The sequence below is a fragment of the Cucurbita pepo genome, chromosome 6 (assembly GCF_057944985.1).
Source record: "Cucurbita pepo subsp. pepo isolate OVF chromosome 6, ASM5794498v1, whole genome shotgun sequence".
In the NCBI taxonomy this organism is placed as follows: Eukaryota; Viridiplantae; Streptophyta; class Magnoliopsida; order Cucurbitales; family Cucurbitaceae; genus Cucurbita; species Cucurbita pepo.
Window position 1 is genome coordinate 5513114 of NC_141803.1, and position 18240 is coordinate 5531353.

At 38.8% G+C, this 18240-nt stretch overlaps 2 protein-coding genes across 3 annotated transcripts; one reads left to right on the plus strand and one right to left on the minus strand.

The window, feature by feature from the left end:
- Window positions 1–1755: 1755 nt before the first annotated feature.
- On the minus strand, window positions 1756–5200 carry LOC111797051 (uncharacterized protein At4g26450). Of its 2 annotated transcripts, none has more exons than XM_023679925.2 (3): window positions 2663–5200; window positions 2329–2518; window positions 1756–2065 (listed from the first exon to the last, which is right to left on the minus strand). In XM_023679925.2, exons 1-3 carry the CDS (start codon window positions 4585–4587, stop codon window positions 1994–1996), a joined length of 2187 nt encoding a protein of 728 aa, XP_023535693.2. In that variant the 5' UTR covers window positions 4588–5200; the 3' UTR covers window positions 1756–1993. The 2 variants fall into 2 exon arrangements, with proteins under 2 accessions (XP_023535693.2, XP_023535694.2); XM_023679926.2 differs by having other exon boundaries at window positions 2242–2518.
- A 1532-nt stretch (window positions 5201–6732) lies between these two features.
- On the plus strand, window positions 6733–17361 carry LOC111797271 (chaperone protein ClpD, chloroplastic). Its single transcript, XM_023680229.2, has 12 exons — window positions 6733–7698; window positions 12267–12427; window positions 12530–12759; window positions 13844–13952; window positions 14075–14205; window positions 15009–15110; window positions 15193–15474; window positions 15551–15651; window positions 15740–16034; window positions 16248–16481; window positions 16551–16787; window positions 16930–17361. The coding sequence occupies exons 1-12, from the start codon at window positions 7025–7027 to the stop codon at window positions 17206–17208; spliced, it is 2835 nt and encodes a 944-aa protein (XP_023535997.2). The 5' UTR covers window positions 6733–7024; the 3' UTR covers window positions 17209–17361.
- The last annotated feature ends 879 nt before the right edge of the window (window positions 17362–18240 follow it).

Sequence of the window (18240 nt, forward strand, 5' to 3'; positions counted from 1 at the left end):
AAACTTCATAAGAGGCCTTTAAAAAAAATAATCACAAGAACACAAAACAAGGCTACCAAAGCCTCTGAAGATGAAGAAAATGGATTCCAATCCATGCTTCTCCCTCTTCCTTCTTCTCCTTCTTTCAATATTCTTCGCGGCGGCTACCTCCACCGCCGCCACGTCCCCCGCTCCTGCTCCAGCTTCCCCTTCAGGTACTCAGATTTTTGAGTTTATATGCTCCGTTGATTCTTAAACGCATGAATTATTCAATGAGACTGTTATAATGTGCATATTCTCTAATAACCATTGGATCTAAGTTCGAGATCCTTCTTTCTTATACATCAAACGGTGAAAAATTGTCAACAAGAAAGATTTGAAGCGAAGATATTTAAAATTTTGTGTTTGCATTGAGTAAAAAAAGAAGTACAAGATTTAATAGTATAGACTTTCGATTTTGATTTATTAGTAGAAAAATAAAACGAGACAAGGTTAAATTAGTAATTTACCCCTAAATCATATGAAATTCTACCTTTTAACATAACGAAACTTCAAAAATGTTTAACGTTTGTATATCTAAAATGTTCTATTTCTACTTATTCTAACTCTAACAACATTCTATGTCAACTAACCTCAACAAAATTCAATCGGTTAAGACATATACTTTGATCAATAAGTTACGAACTCAAATTTTGTATACAGTCTCACATGTTTTTCAATTTTTACATGTTGAAACAATACGCTAGCTCGAAAAGTGCTCGAGTATTGCCCAGTGGAGTTTGAATTTATGAACTACAGCATCATCACAAGCAAGTGCAAAGGGCCTGAATACCCAGCCAATCTGTGCTGCTCAGCTCTGGAAGAATTTGGTTGCCCCTACGCCAATTATATCAATGATTTAACCAATAACTGTGCCTCAATCATGTTCAATTATATTCATCTCTATGGAAACTACCCATCTGGCCTCTTTGCCTCCCTCTGCGTCAAAGAATCCATTGGTCTTCAATGCTCTAAAGCTAACTAAGCATCTTCCCACATTCATCCTTTGTATCTGACTTTATATACTTGTTTTCGGTTTCGTGAAGTATGTTACGTGTCGATGTACAATTGGGTCATCGAGTTGTGGTATGAACAAGATGCCTTCTGGGCTGGTGTTATTAGTCTTTGTGCATTTATTTGTGTTCATGGGAATTGTGATGAGATGCATGATCGATTTGAGTGTTATAGATGTTAAGAAGATGAATATTGTGGTGCCTACAAAGTATAAGATTGTGTAAGACCACGTCGGTTGAAGAGGAGAATGAAGCATTTTTTATAAGAGTGTAGAAACCTCTTTTAACAGACTTGTTTTAAAACCTTTAGAAGAAGCCCGAAAGGGAAAGCTTAAAGAAGACAATATCTACTAGTAGTGGACTTGGGACGGTTATGGTTAGAGAGGGCTAATTTATGAGATCGTGTGATAACGCCCTTGACTTCATCTTAGAGCCTAAAAATCTTCAACACCTGACAACCTGCACCACATATTTGGACATTCCTATACTACTTTCATCACAGAATTCCTACGAAAACTCGGATCAGCACGGTTGATACTAGATAAAAACAGACATCCTCGGATCAGCACAGTCGATACTAGATAAAAAAGACTTCCTCGGATCAGCACAGTCGATACTAGATAAAAGGAAGTCCTTTTCTCAAGCTCCAGGTTATAAATATGTGTGTGTGTGCGCGAGCGCAACGGAATAAGAAAGATCTAGATATACAGAAGTGACAAGAAAATGAAGAAAGTAAAGAGAAGAAGCTAAAAGAGACCATTAGCTATCATTCTGTCTTACAATATTCACCTATTTCCTTCCCCAACATACACTTAAGACCTTCAAAGTCTGTGGGAAACAATTGCATATCCTTCTTTTACACAATACACAATTCCTACCATCAAATTGATTTAAACTTATTCGAGGGTGTCCGAGCACCTTCGGTAGATTGATCACATAATTATATTGATGGACAAAAGAAATTAAAATTCTGGCATACTCAATGGAATTTCCCCCAGGGACATATATATTAGATCATCATCCGCCAGAGCCCCCTGAAATAAATGAGCAAATGACAGATCATTAAACCTATAGCCAATGATTTCTTATAGTTCTAAATCACTAAAGACCTATAAGAGGGTGGAGATGGAAGTAAATTATGGTGGTATTGAGACTTGAACACTCCTAGAATATATATAATATTAACATTTAACGCAGTAAAGAACCTCACAACAATATAATCTTTAAGAAGCCAGGCAAAGTATCAAAAAGGAGAATCTTCAATAAATGATGAAGTTGGATATGAGCAAGGAAGTACTTCTCCATTCGAAAGAGACATTTCATTGTGCATTGAATTAATGTCTCCTTGTACGGAAGCACAGTTGGGGAATTCTGCTCCAAGCAACTCTGAAATCATTAGTCCATAGCCATCGTGAACATCAGGCAAATCTCCACTGTTTTGTTCGTTGTTAGGAAAGCCGTCCAATCCAGTAAATACAGGCTCCCTCCTGAAAATGGCATCAATACAGCTCACCACAATGTTTGTTTTCAAATCAAATGCAACTAGGTGAGGTGAGGTGAGGTACAATTATCAGCGTATTTAGGGAAACGTAAACCAAAATAGCTTTCGAATAAAAGATGAGCGAACTTACTTTGTCTCTGGATTATGGAAGGTCTTGTCTACTTGAGCATTAGAGTCATCTTCCAAATCAATAATTTCGATCTCTTTACCGCCAGCTACCACACTATTTTGGCCAAATTCAGTAGCATTGCTTATAGACAAGCCGATATCAACAGGAGCTCTTTCTCTTTTTGATTCAGAAATAGATTGGAAGATGAGAAGAGGATTGTTTTCATGATTATCATGTATATCAGAAGCCTCCATAAGGTTAAGGTCGCAGATCTTAAATGAATTCGGAAAAAGCTGCTTTTCTTGTGCATAATCTACACATTGCTCACCTCCGTTCTTTATGAAATGAAAACCATCCACTGAGTTCACGCAGTCAGCAGCTACAATAACTTCATTATCACACTCTGGCTTGCTTTCCTCAGAACTAACTTTTACTTTATCAAACTTGAGAAGGTCAAAGGCTTCATCTTCCTCCTTAGAATTCATCAACGGAATCCATTCTCTTGGTTTTTTATTCCCGTCCCCCATATCACTCTCATCCAATGACCGCTTTTGACCTTTTTCCTCGAACATAGAATTACTCCTTCCAAATACGGCAGGAGTTCGGCAAGATTCTTCCTTGCTCTCATTCCAAAATGGTCCATGCTGGAAAGAATGAGACGTCAAAGAGCTAGCCTTCTCACCAAATCTAGGATATGCCTCCTCCATTATAACAGCTTCCTCAGTAGCTTGTGGTTCAGATCTTTCAGAGTTTAGATTTTCGACATCAAGGTTTTTAGCTGATACAGCACAAGTAGACGAGTTACTGTCAATTGAAAGTTCAGATCTGATAGGGTTGATAACAGAAGGTTGTTCCGACACAGTTGCAATAGGATCTGCCTTAGAAACCTTGTATGCCAACGCAGAGCGAGTTTTGGTGGGGAACTTAGTAAATCTGCAGAATGCTAGTAGATCAGTCTCTGGCTTCACCCCGGAATCACCGTCATCAGCTTTATTCTGCATTGATAGTTTCTCCGCCACACAGTGTTTCTCAGTTTCATTGGTATTGGTATTATTTTTCACCTCCTCAAACCCTGAATCTACATTACATAAATCATCAGAATCTTTAGCAAGTTTCTGCTCATTTGGCGGGTCTTTCCCAACAGCAGAAATACTTGCCTTCGAGCCTACATCATCTGGCAAAGGGTACTTAACCAGTTCAGGTCCTGAATCCTCAGGCGTGTCACCTTTTCGTCCTAACTTGGAAGGTTTGAGAACTTGAAATTCAGTACCAACTTCTTCACCAGTTTGCTGTCGATTACCATAAGCAGAAAGATTATCAGCGTCATCACAAGCCTCTGTATCTGAAGAAGCTCTAACTCTATCATTGTAATTATTGCTCCTACTGTACTCTTGGCCACTCCAATCAGAACCACTACTTCGGAAAGACGAGGATCTTCTTCGTCCTCTCAAATGATTTCGTGACGGTGCCAAACTATACTCATCAAATGGCTGCCTCCTACCTGACCCGAAATCAGGTCCAACATGTCCTGAATGAGGAGGGGCAGCATTAGATGTTCGTCCTTCTTCGCGAAAAGGACCTAATTCCTGAAATTCAGAAGACTCCCTCCTCAAACTTCCACCTTGCCATTTACCAGACAAAACACTAGATGGGAGCAAACCTTGAGAAACCAGATATTCGGCCGCAAGACGACCTGCTTCCATAAAAATGTCAACAGAACCCCCACCCCTTCGCGGAGGAGGCAGTGACTGGGATGATTGATATGATTTGGGGTATCCCTGACCGCGCCCAAAGCTACTCGGATGATTAAAATTGCGATAATCATTGCCATACGCGCCACCATGGCCCCTAACCGATCCCTCAGGAGAGATGCGAGAAGAAGCTAATCCAACTCCCATGGAACTAGACCTAAACCCATTACCCGTATTACGGTGACGGGGATGCATAATTTTAAAAAACAATAGCAACAATTCAAAGGCAATTAGCTATCGGTATAATTGTCTGATTCCACAACAAATGATCGGAGAATCCCTATCTTCGTTGTGCAGAAGAAATCAACAACAAAAATCTCTCGGTTCAAAACAAAAGATTCACCAAAACCCTCGGACGAAATCCAACAATCGATAAAACGAAAATAATGTTCCAAATGGCGCAAAATTCTGCGAAAACATGTCCTCCCAAATCCGATTCGAAAAGAATTCCCAAACTCCAGTCCAACAGTATAACGCAATAGTTATTAACTCGAACGGATCTGAAACGGTATTCGATTAAGCAATCCAAGTAAAACCTAACCTCATTCAAACAACAATTTCCAATCCGTCCACTCGACGACGACGACGATGATTTGCCAAGAAGAGTATATTAGGTTTTCCGGATCAAGAAACGTGAATTCGTCAAATTACCAACAGCGATTCTCCGCCATTTCAAAATCCATCTTCTCTCCACAAGTAATTCGTGTGATTTTTTCTACAGAACGCCTCAAATTCAATCCGTACCTACAAATTGGTATACGAAAGGCCTGTTCTTCTCCGCCGAGGGCTTATGGCGACGCGAACCAAAAATAATCAAATAATCAAATAATCAATAATTAATTTATAGTATAATATTTAAGTTAATTTACTAAATCCCATGGTAAAATTTAAGAAAACTAAAAACTACCAATTATGGATAATATATCAAATTATCAAAAAAAAAAAATTCTTTTTTTTTTAATTAAACTATATTTGGATGGACAAAAAATAATTAATAAATAAATAAAATTAGTAAAATTACCTCACTATATCTAAAAAATATTTATAATTTTTTAAAAGTTTGATTTAAATAATATTTTTTAAAAATTAAAAAAATATCCTTAAACTTTCAAAAATATTTAAAAAAATATTATAATTTTAGATGAAAACGTTAATATTTTATTTAAAAAATAATTTTTTAACTTTTAATAGTGTCTTTAAAAATATATTTAAATTTTAAAAAGTTTCATTAATATTCTTTAAATTTTTTAAAAAATATCTTCAATTAAAATTTTATAAATTATATTTAAATTTTTTAATATTACTTTTAAAATTTTATGAATATTTTTTAAATATTTTTTTTTTTCTTTTTAGAAAGCTGAGAGGTGTTTTAAAAGTTTTTAAATGAATTTAAATATATTTTTTAAACTTTGAATATGTTTTATTTGAGATATGGAGATAGAAGTTAAAAGATACGGGAATAAGAAGGTGGTTGGTATTTATGTCCTGAAGCTTCGTAATTAATTATTATTATTGTATTATTTCAATTTAATTGGATCTCTTCTAAAGTTGTGTAATCTCGAACAGTATACAGTTGACACTTTCGACGTTGTCATACTTCACTTGTTATCCAGTCTTTTCACATGTGGCTCGATCCATATCGTCCATCGTACTCTTGCGTCACATATTTTATATGCCTCTCATCCACATACGAGCGTAATATTTCTAACAACGAAAACATTATTTCTTGATTCAATTTTTCCTTACCTTTCCACCAAGCTATTGTGTGCGTGTAAGCTCTAATAGACATACAAATCTACAGTCAACTCGAGTGTCCGGATACTACCACTGAACATCTAACATTTGGAGACATTGAGACATATGGTGCCATATACAACTAACTATATGGGACTGGAATACATTCTGGTTAATCGAGTGGGAGGCATGACCATCAAAGCATGCAAAGTGTCACAATTGCACTGTCTCGAGAGGTTTGCAGGTGATTGTGTGATACTCACTCTCACCACTGAGTGAGTCAGGTGACTCAAATTTGGGTCGCGTTTTATCGAACGACATATATCCATGTCCCTGTTTTGAGAATAAGGTTCTAGAAGACAAGAGCCGAGAGATTTTGAAAACAAGGTTTAAGTAATGTTATAGGTTAGCAAGAAAGAAAGACAACATAACGACTTAGATAACATATAACTTCAGATAGGACGAATAACGACTAGTCGCATCCCCTATATATTTTGAGGCATTTCAAATCTGTTCGATATAGACATGATTTTGCCCGAACATGGGTCAAAGGATGATCCGCGAAACGAACTTCCTTTTGATATTAAAAAGTTGTTGTAAAAGACAAATCACTGGCACTGAATTCTTACGGAGTGCGTCTGAATATGGCACACTCTCAAGGCCGAGTCCTCCCCGTCGGCGTTGAAATAGTATGCGTTCATCAAACGGGTCTTTATCAGCATGGCCGATTGGCTAATGCCCCCATTGACTTGCCGTGCAATTCGTCTGTAATTCCTCGATTGTTCTTCTCTTTCATCTGCGCAATTCTTCAATTCTTTCTGTTGATTCATGAAGCATTTCCTCTGAGAATTTGGGATCGGGATTTCTAGTGGGAGTTTCAGATTTTTTACGAACAAGAATGCCAGCAACCCTATCTTCCACTTTGATCCATGTTCATGGCTGCAATCGATTGATATTGCCGCCAGTTTTTTCTTCTGCCACTTGTTCGTTGAGTGTTCTATCGATTTCTCATTTATCTGGACGGAAAATCAATGGATTCCCATCTTCCAATCTCGTGTTCTCGTTTTCCCCTTCTTTTCTCAAATCATTTCGTTCGCCAAATGAGTTTATCAGCGGTAGAACTCGGCGGAGGAGGCGGCTGAGGATTCCGATCATTTCCGCCATTTTTGAGCGGTTCACCGAACGAGCGGTGAAGGCTGTGATCTTCTCGCAGAGAGAGGCGAAGGCCCTCTCGAAGGGTTTGGTTTTCACCGAACATCTTCTTCTGGGTTTGATTGCTGAGGAAGATCATAATCAGTCTCCTGGCGGTTTTTTGAATTCGGGTCTAACACTACATGAGGCTCGTGAGGCTGTTCGCGGCATTTGGCATAGCAACGATGCGGAAGCGGATATGAGTGTTGATAGTGCGGCTGTTAGGCCTCATGTTCCTTTTTCTGTCGGCACCAAGCGGGCGTTTGATTCAGCTGTTGAGTACTCCAAGAAAATGGGCCATCATTTCGTTGGACCTGAACACCTCTCCATTGCTTTACTTGCTGCTGATGATGATGGAAACATAGAGTTGATTTTGAGGAGGTATTGTTCATTATCCATTTTGCATAACCATGGTGGATTTCTCAGCTCCTTTTATCACATGAACTTAAAGAAATCGGCTGCCTTTGTCTGTTCGTGGTCTGAATTGTTTTCCATTATGTCTGGTTTTTTTAATATCAGAAGTTACTGTTGTTCTTGTTCATGTTTATTGTTTTTTGCGGTTTGCTTCTGATGTTTTTAGTGAGGCAATCCAATTAGTTTCATTAGCGGAGCAGATATTTTTAGGTGGAACACTTGACATACACCTCCATTGCCGAGGTGTTTGCATCCTTGGACTAATAGTTGATTGAATTTGGTGGTGAGAAATTGGTGAAGAGTGTTAAGATTTGAGATCGATCTAGTGGTTAAAGCAACAATGGGAGATCTCACATTGATTGGAGAGCAGAACGAGTGCCAGCAAGGACGCTGGGTCCTGAAGGGGAGTGGATTGTGAGATCCCACGTCGGTTGGAGAGGGGAACGAAATATTCTATATAAGGGTGTGAAAACCTCACATCGATTGGAGAGGGGAACGAAGCATTCTTTATAAGGGAGTGAAAACCTCATATCAATTTGGGAGGGGAACGAGTGCCAGCGAGGACGCTGGGCCCCAAGGGGGAGTGGATTGTGAGATCTCACGTTGGTTGGAGAAGGGAATGAACTATTATTTATAAGGGTGTGAAAACCTCACATTGATTGGAGAGGGGAACGAGTGCCAGCGAGGATGCTGGGCCCTGAAAGGGGGTGGATTGTGAGATCCCACTTCTTTATAAGGATGTGAAAACCTCTCCCTAAGAGATGCGTTTTAAAACCTTGAGGGGAAGCTCGAAAGGTACCCAAAGAGGACAATATCATTCAAAGAACTTTTGTAATTGGGAGATCGGTATAAATATTAGATGAAGTGTTCATATGCGTGCAATGAGGAAATTGTGGCTTACCAAGGAGAAAGAAGGCAATTGTGGGAATTGAAAAGACCTTTGATCTTGTAGATTGGAACATTTTGGATAAGGTGCTTTGGAAAATGGTCTTGGTTTAAATAGAGGTTTTGGATATGGAAAACTTAGGGGAATATTTTTGCCTCTAGATGGCTCGAGTAGGATGTCTAGGGCACCGTTCTTTAAACCAAGCTGTCATTCGGAAAACCAAAAGATCTTTAATGGTGATGGTAAAATTCATCTTACTCCTTCGTAGTTCATTGATCATACCATTTTCTTTTGGAGTGGAGGGGAATATGTTTTAACCTCCATGGAGAGATATCTCTAGTGATAGTTCTTGCTCCATTTTCTCGTATGGTTCGTTCTCTTCTTCCAAGTCGATCCAAAATAGTTTCTTGCATTGATGGCCTCACACAAATGTCTCATTGCAATTGAAGCACAACCCTTACTTCCAATTCTTCTCTAGTGAGTCGTTTTATCGAACAGTTGGTGCGCTTATCTACAATTGGTGAATTGTGTTTGTTATCTTGGTTGGTGGTGGCCTTGGGATATATATTCTTCTCGTACAAATGAGACATACTCATTGCGGTTACCAAGTCCTGTGGCTGGTGGAGCTCCACCTCAATTGATATAGACTCTTGCAATCCGCTAATATACAACTGAATCTTTTGATTTTGAGTTAAAATTCCAGCTCTTGAAACCAACACTTCGAATTTGTTTTGGTACTCTTCCACTGAACCCGTTTGTTTTTAGCTTAGCGAGCCCAATATATTGCTTCGGATGGGAGGTTCAAACCGTAAATTGCATTGGTGGGCAAACACGGTCCAGGTGGGATGTGGAATATCCTGTACCATCTGTAAATACCATAGTTGAGCAATTCCCTCCAAGTGATAAGAGGCGAAGCTCACCTTTTCTCGGATGTCGATTGATGTCGGAAAAAGTGTTTGACAATAGCTAATCCAACCCAAGGGGTCTTCCAGCCCATTGAAGCGAGGGAAGTCAAGTTTCATGAATTTGGTACAATCAAGTTTCTTCCAGAATTTTCAGAAACGGTGCCCTAGAAATTCCCTTATCTCTCCTTGTTTTTGCTTGACTTTCAGCAGTCAACCTGACTTCTTTGTGGATTCCAAGTCAAGGGACATGGCATCCAATTTGGCATGAAGCTATTCAACCTTCTCATTACGCGCTTGATTGGCCTGCGCTTAAGATAAGAGTAAATTGAAGAGTTTGGTAAACGGTTCTTGCACAGATTCACCCATAATTGTTGGCTCTGATACCAAATTGTTACGTGCCCAAGTTTGCGATCGAGTTATGAGTCTATCATAAGTGGAGATAGACGATATTGTGTGGGGGAAGAAGTAGAATTCTTCTTTCGACCTATTTTAAATAATTGTTTGGCTCAAATAGAAGGAACCTTAATACCTCTGTGTTAAGGTACTCAAGACTAAATTGAAAATTTTAGGTACATCTTATGACTATTTATACCAGTTGTGTAATAACCATTAGTACATCAGCGGAACCATGATTCAATCATGGAGGATCATCCTCCTAAAACAAGGGAACAAGGGAAATAACTAAAAATAGAAATGAGAGTGGAGTCCTTACAACCATTACTACATCAATGCATGACTCAATCATGGAGAACCATCCTCCTAAAAACAAGGGAAATAACTAAAAATAGAAATGAAGGTAGAGAATTCCTCCTTAAAATACGTAAACTGAAAAAAAAAACTACATAATAAAAATTCAACCAATGGGTTCCATATGTGATTGGTTCTTTTTTCCATGAGTGTAACGTGTGTACACTTGTAGTGGCATTGTATCAATGTCATTCTTCGAAAAAGAGATTCCATGCAGTAAGTCCTTAGAGACAGCCTTTAGGAAGCTCAAAATAGAAAGAAGGATCGATATGATCAATCGCACCGACCATTAGAGTTCAATATTGGAGACAAGGTCCTGCTGCATCTTCAACCATATCGCTCTGTCTTTGTTAGCTTCATGGAAAAATCAAAAGCTTGCCGCAAAATTCTTTGAGCCTTTTGAGGTATAGAACGAATTGGTTCTATGACTTATAAGTTGAACTTACCAACCGAATCAAAACTACACCCAGTGTTCCACGTTTCCACACTCAAATCATTTCATGAAGGCAGTGTCAATCATAATCCAAAACTTCCTCCAATTCCACCAGCTGATGCCTCTTGGGAAAATGTTCAAGATATGACCAAACGATTTCCACAATTCAAGTTTGAGGAGAAGCTTTCTTTGAGGTCGGGAAGTATTGATACAATGCCATTATAAATGTACACACGTTACACTCATGGAAGAAAGAAGCATTCGCGTATGGAACCCATTGGTTGAATTTTTCTTTATGCTGTTTTTTTTCTAGTGTCCGTACTATAAGAAGTCCTCCATCTTCATTTTTATTTTTAGTTATTTCCCTTGTTTTAGGAGGATGATTCTCCATGATTGAGTCACGACTGTATTGATGTAGCAATAGTTATAGGAACTCCACTTTCATTTCTATTTTCAGTTATTACCTTTGTTTTAGGAGAAGATGATTCTCCGTGATTGAGTCATGGTTCCATTGTTGTAGCAATGATTATTATACAACTTGTATAAATAATCATAAACATCAATGAAAATGGTACTTAAAAATTTTCAATTTAGTCTTGAGTACTTTAACTTAGATGTATTAAGGTTCCCTCTGTTTGAGCTTTACAATTATTCAAAATAAGTCGAAAGAAGAATTCTACTTCTTCCCCCGCACAAACACCATCTACCTCCATTTACGAAAGACCCATATCCCTAGGATGTTAAAATTTCGTAGGACATATAATGCGAACTTTGTTCAAAGATCTTCTATGGCTTTGGATTCTAGTGTTGCATTGTGCAGAAAGCAGTGGAGAATTTTCTTTTCTTTTAGGTTTATAAGTGAGAACACTATATTAAAAGAGGAGCTAAAAAAGACAACCTACAGGCTCGGTAGAGAAAACGAAGCAGTGAGGATTTAGATCATATGCTTTGGAAGCAGTGCTTTATCGTGAAGCTTTGGGTCGTATTCTTGGATACCTTTGGTCCTGGTTCGACCTTGCTAAGAGGGTGTATGAGTATGGTGGACCGTGGAGGAGGCGTTCGTTAATTTTCCTTTTCACAATAAGGTTGCCCTTTAGCAAGGGACTAATTTTCATAGTTTCGTGACTTTCATGGCTCAAAAGATATAGGGGAATTTAGAGATGTTTAGAGGTTTTTGGAGGAGATTTGGATTGCAATTCTATAATCAACATTATTTATAAACTTCAGCAATTGTGCAGAAGATTTTTTTAAAACAAGAAATGCAACTTTTCGTTAAATTAATGAAAATAGACTAATTCTCAGAAGATACAAACTCTAGAGATGAGTGAAACAAAAGAAAAATCTTAAAAAAACAACAAACAATTACAAGGGAACAATAAATGCATGCCAATTAAAATAGATAGCATGTAAAAATTGGCGACGGAGTCATTAAGCGAGCTAATTTAAAACGATCTGAGCAACAAAGGAGCTTGTCTCTGAAAATTCTTTGATTTCTTTTCAACCATAATTTAGATACGTGTGCCTAACTGGTATTGAATAGGCTGTTATCTTGAAATGATTTCAGCTTAGGGGTAAATGTTACTCAGTTGGTAGATGCAGCAATATCTAGGCTTAAGGGGGAGCTTGCCAAAGATGGTAGAGAGCCATCTAGTGCATTGCAATGGGTGCCTAAGAAATCGACTTCTAGAAAAGTTCTTCGTATGAAACCTTCTCAAAAAGAAAAAGGTAATACGTTATGATCTTGAATGTATATCTGTTTTATTTTTTTGTTTTGAATTTGACCAATGGAAAAGAGTTGTTCAATATTTTTTTTTATAATTGTGTCAGAGAATAGTGCTTTGGCTCAGTTCTGTGTGGATCTTACTGCTCGTGCTAGTGAAGGATTCATCGACCCTATTTTTGGTCGAGATTCTGAAGTTAAACGAGTTGTGGAGATACTTTGTCGCAGAACAAAAAATAGCCCCATTCTTATTGGTGAGAGTGGAGTAGGAAAGACAGCAATTGCTGAAGGGTTGGCTCTCAGTATTGCTCAGGCAGATGCTCCATTCGTACTGTTGGTACGATTTCTAATCGTTGCTTGCTATTTTACGGTCGTTTTCACATATTCGCTTCTGACGTTTACATTCAGCTTTGATTTGGTTTGATGCTTCTGTGTTTTGTGGTCTTGTTTTGTGTTGGAGTCATGATAAGAGATGGTAGTCTGCCAAATTATACAACATTTCCTCTATTTAAATCTATTTTGTGTTTCTTGGGGCAAGGAATATGATTGCAAATCAAGGTTCGATAGGTTTTTCCCCTGCTTGGACGTTGTTCGTTCATGAATCGAACATTTCTTTTTGATAGAAAACAACGCTTTTAATGGAGCAAATGAAATTACAGGGGAGATTAGGTGTGTCCAAACAAACAAAATAGCCTTACAAACAAGGATTCCAGTCGAAAAAATTCAACAAAACATCCTGGTTACAGAAACTTCTGACGAAGTATACCATATAAAATGAAAAATTTAAGTTTTGTTGTGAGATTCCACCTCGGTTGGGGAAGAGAACGAAGTATTCTTTATAAGGGTGTGGAAATCTCTCCCTAGTAGACACGTGTTAAAAACTTTGAGAGGAAGCCCGAAAGGGAAAGCCCAAAGAGGACAATATTTGCTAGCGGTGGGCTTGGGCGTTACAAATGGTATCAGAGCCAGATACTGGGCGATGTGCCAGTGAGGAGGTTGAGCCCCAAAGAGGGGTGGACATGAGGCGATGTGCCAGCAAGGACGCTGGGCCCCGAAGTGGGTGATTTGGTGAGGATCCCACATCGATTGGAGAAAGGAATGAGTGTCAGAGAGGACGCTGGGCCCCGAAGGGGGGTGAATTGTGAGATCCCACATCGGTTGGGGAGGAGAACGAAACACCCTTTATAAGGGTGTGGAAACCTCTCCCTAGCAGACGCGTTTTCAAAAACTTTGAGGGGAAGCCTGAAAGAGAAAGCCGAAAGAGGCCCATATCTGCTAACGATGGGCTTGAGCGCTTTATTGTGTAATTCTAAGTGATTTTTTGTCTGCAATTCTAAGAAGGTATGTATGGCTTGTTTCCTCTATTGTTCATATGATTTATCTCTTTATCTTATTGAAACAAAACAACATTTTATCCACAGAACAAACAGGTAATGTCGTTGGATATTGGACTACTCGTGTCTGGTGCGAAGGAAAGGGGAGTATTGGAGGCACGTGTTACTGCACTAATTAACGAGATAACAGAATCAGGTCGAGGCTTAGCGTAAATTACATTTAAATTTTTTTATTTATTTTTATTTTTTTTTAATGGATAACCGGCAAAACATGAAAGATCACAAAGTTTACACATCTATGTTACGGTTGGCTTGCAGGCAATATTATCCTTTTCATTGATGAAGTCCATTCACTTGCTGAGCTTGGCGCGGCTGGAGATGGAAGTAAAGGGTCGGGTCTTAACTTCGCTAATTTATTGAAACCGTCACTTGGGAGAGGAAAACTACAGGTATCTTCACTTAATTTTTAACGGTTATCATGTTGAAGTGCCTAAATGATCTTGTGAACTATGCTTTTAGCTTTTCCTGCTTGGAAATAATGTATACTATGTGATGTATTAGTTTTGAGATAACTCGCTCATATGATAGTATTGGCTTTGCCATAATTGATATTATGATTAAGTAGTATGAGTATTTGCATGTGTTTTGTCCTTCATTCACGGTATATTAGTGTGACAGCCCAAGCCCACCGCTAGCAGATTTTGTCCTCTTTAGGCTTTCCTTTGAGGGGAAGTTTTTAAAACGTGTTTGCTAGGGAGAGGTTTACACACCCTTATAAAGAATGTTTTGTTCTCCTCCCCAATCGATGTGGAATCTCACAGGCACACCTCCTCGTGTCCACCCCCTTTTGGATCTTAGCCTCCTCACTGGCACATCGCCTGGTGTCTTGCTCCGATACCATTTTTAACAGCCCAAGCCCACCACTAGCAGATATTGTCCTCTTTGGACTTTCCCTTTCGAGCTTTCTCTCAAGGTTTTTAAAATGCGTCTGCTAGAGAGAGATTTCCACACCCTTATAAAGAATGCTTCGTTCTCCTCCCCAACCGACGTGGAATCTCACAATTAGTGACAAAATGTACTAAGTTCAAATTGTTTTCTCTTAGGAATACCTTTGTATTTTAATTTTTAGATGTCAATCTCTTGATCATTTACTTGGGTCAATCAAGAATCATATGTCTGTTCTCTCCATGTGTGCGTTATATCCGTCGTCCACTCAGTCATTTTCGGTACATAACTATTTAATTGCTGGCAGTGTATTGCTTCCACCACAATTGGTGAATACAGAAAGAAATTCGAGACTGATAAAGCATTAGCGCGACGATTCCAGCCTGTGCTGATCGAGGAGCCTAGCCAGGTAATTTTTCTATTTCTTAATTGTATGTCATGGGCAAACCATACATTCTTCAATGTTTAATGAGATAGGATCATAAATATAGGATAATGCAGTGCGAATGTTGCTGAGCATTCGTGACAAGTACGAGGCTCACCACAACTGCAGGTTTACATTTGAAGCGATAAACGCTGCTGTGTATCTGTCTGCAAGATACATAAGTGATAGGTATCTTCCGGATAAGGCTATCGATCTCATCGACGAAGCAGGTAGTAGAGCTCGTATGGAAGCCTTTAAGAAGAGAAAAGAATTGCAGACTTCTATACTCTCTAAATCACAGGATGAGTATTGGCAAGAAATTAAGGCCATTCAGGCTATGCATGAAATGGTATTGTTTTTCCATATTTGATATTACTGCTCAAATCTGTTATCATTATTGATATCTCTTCTTCCGCTATGAACAGAATCTGGCCAATAAACTCATAGATGGTGAACTTCAAAGCTTGGATTCTTCTGGGAATAACGTCGTGGAGTCGACTTTATCTTCAATATCCGATAATTTTGAGTATGAAACTTCAATATGAAAAATGTTATTTGTTGGCCCGAACAATTTTTTAAAAAAGAGTATTAATTCATACTGTTATTTGTTCCAGACCTGTGGTGGTCGGACCGGATGATGTCGCAGCAGTTACTTCTCTTTGGTCAGGCATCCCAGTTCAGCAGCTAACGGTTGATGAGAGCGTTCTTCTGATGGGTCTTGACGAACAGCTCAAAAAGCAAGTTGTCGGGCAAGATGAGGCTGTTTCTGCAATTTCTCGAGCTGTTAAACGGTCTCGGGTTGGGCTTAAGGATCCCGACCGACCTATAGCGGTTTTACTTTTTTGTGGTCCTACTGGAGTTGGCAAGACCGAGCTAACAAAAGTTCTGGCTAGGTGCTACTTCGGTTCGGTAATACCTTCATTAGTATTTACAGCCCTCTACACATATATTGTTTGATTGTCACTTTTTCTGTAACCAAAAGATTAGAAGTTTGAACGCGTCATTAACTCGTTCCCTACCGTATGTTCCGTGACTTAATTGCCTGCAGAGTTTAAGCTAGCCTTTGAATATTACTGACAACATCTATTTTGCATTTCGACACTAAACGTAACATTCGTGCAGGAAGCAGCTATGCTAAGATTGGACATGAGCGAATATATGGAGCGACATTCTGTGAGTAAACTAATCGGATCACCTCCAGGATATCTCGGCTACGGAGACGGAGGAACATTAACAGAAGCAATTAGAAGGAAGCCATTTACAGTTGTATTGCTCGACGAGATAGAGAAAGCTCATCCAGATGTTTACAACATCGTCCTCCAGTTATTCGAAGACGGACACCTTACAGATTCTCAGGTTCGTTCTCATTGTACTCCAGATTAGTGCTGTTTTTCACTGTCTTACATTTCAAATTGGAACCGACAGGGACGGAGAGTGTCGTTTAAGAACGCATTGATAGTAATGACATCAAACATCGGTTCGACTTCAATCATAAAGGGTAGACATCACTCCATCGGTTTCTTTACTTCAGAAGACGAATCATCTAGTTCATATGCAGGAATGAAATCTCTTGTGATAGAGGAACTCAAGGGGTACTTTCGTCCCGAGTTGCTGAACCGGATAGACGAGATAGTCGTGTTCCAACCCCTTCAAAAGGCTCAGGTTAGTCCAGTTTGTTCTTTTTTGTTTCGAAATAACTCCGGCTCGACCTCTCTCGTCTTCACCTAAATGCAAACCTGGATTGAACTCATTGAGACACTGATTTAGTTTTTTCATACGATTGGTTTGCATTGTTTCACATTAGATGCTTGAGATCTTAAACCTGATGCTTCAAGAAGTAAAGGATAGGCTCATGTCGCTTGGGGTGGGTCTAGAGTTATCAGAGTCAGTAAAGGATCTCATATGCCAAGTAGGGTATGACCAAGCTTATGGTGCTAGGCCTCTTAGGAGAGCCGTTACCTTAATAGTTGAAGACCCCTTAAGTGAGGCATTCCTTTATGGTGATCCAAAGCCTGGTGATACTTTTGTTGTTGATTTGGATCCTAAAGGGAACCCCTTTGTCAAAAACCAAGTCTACCAATGATTGAGGATCGAATTGTATAGTTTCGTATATTTAATGTATAGCTACGTCGAGTTTTCGACAAATATTCTTTGAAAAGAGTATACATACGACCAACAATGACTGTGTATTTGTCTTTTTTTGGCCGAATATAGCAAATAACAGCAACTTCATAGACTTTTAAAATTTTCCACGTTTCTGAATGTTACTTACGTTATTGCTAGAAGTGATAGGAAGCTTTGGTTGGGACTTCGGATCTAAGTAGAGACCTATTTGATTGATAGATTGAATGTAATAGTCCAAACCCACGGTTAGCCGCTGAAGAGGGGTGGATTGTGAGATTCCCACATCGGTTGGGGAGGAGAACGAAGCATTCTTTATTAGGGTGTGGATTGTGAGATTCCCACATCGGTTGGGGAGGAGAACGGAACATTCTTTATAAGGGTGTGGAATCCTCTCCCTAGAAGAAGCACTTTAAAATCCTTGAGGAGAAGTTCGAAACGAAAACCCCAAAGAGGACACTATCTATTAGCGGTGAGCTTGGGTTGTTACATTGAAAGTTTGATCATCGTTAGAGATAAAACAGTTGATTTTGATGTACGTGCAATTGAAGTTTCATGTTGGCTATGGAAGGGAGGATCTATTTCATATGAACGAAGACAAGTATTTCTATTTTTACGAGATTTCTTTGAGTGAAATAAAATAGAATCACGAAGGTTCATGTTATTGTGGAGGGCTCGTTGTCCTTAAGAGTGGAAGATTAGATGCTTAAATTTTTTTATTCATTTACGATTATAGATGCGTCTAATTAAACTAATTTTAAAAGTAAAATTTTGAAATTCTTTCTGTAGTCCATCGTTACTTGACGTTGGTTATACTAACCACTAATGATTTGACATAAATTGATAATAGTAGACCTAAGATTAACTCGATGGATAAAACATTAATTATTATTTCAAAGATTGATGGTTCGATCTTCTACTTCATGGTAAGGGTGTACATTGAATCCGACAACCTGAACCAACCCAACCTGAATCATAGGGGTTGGATTGGGTT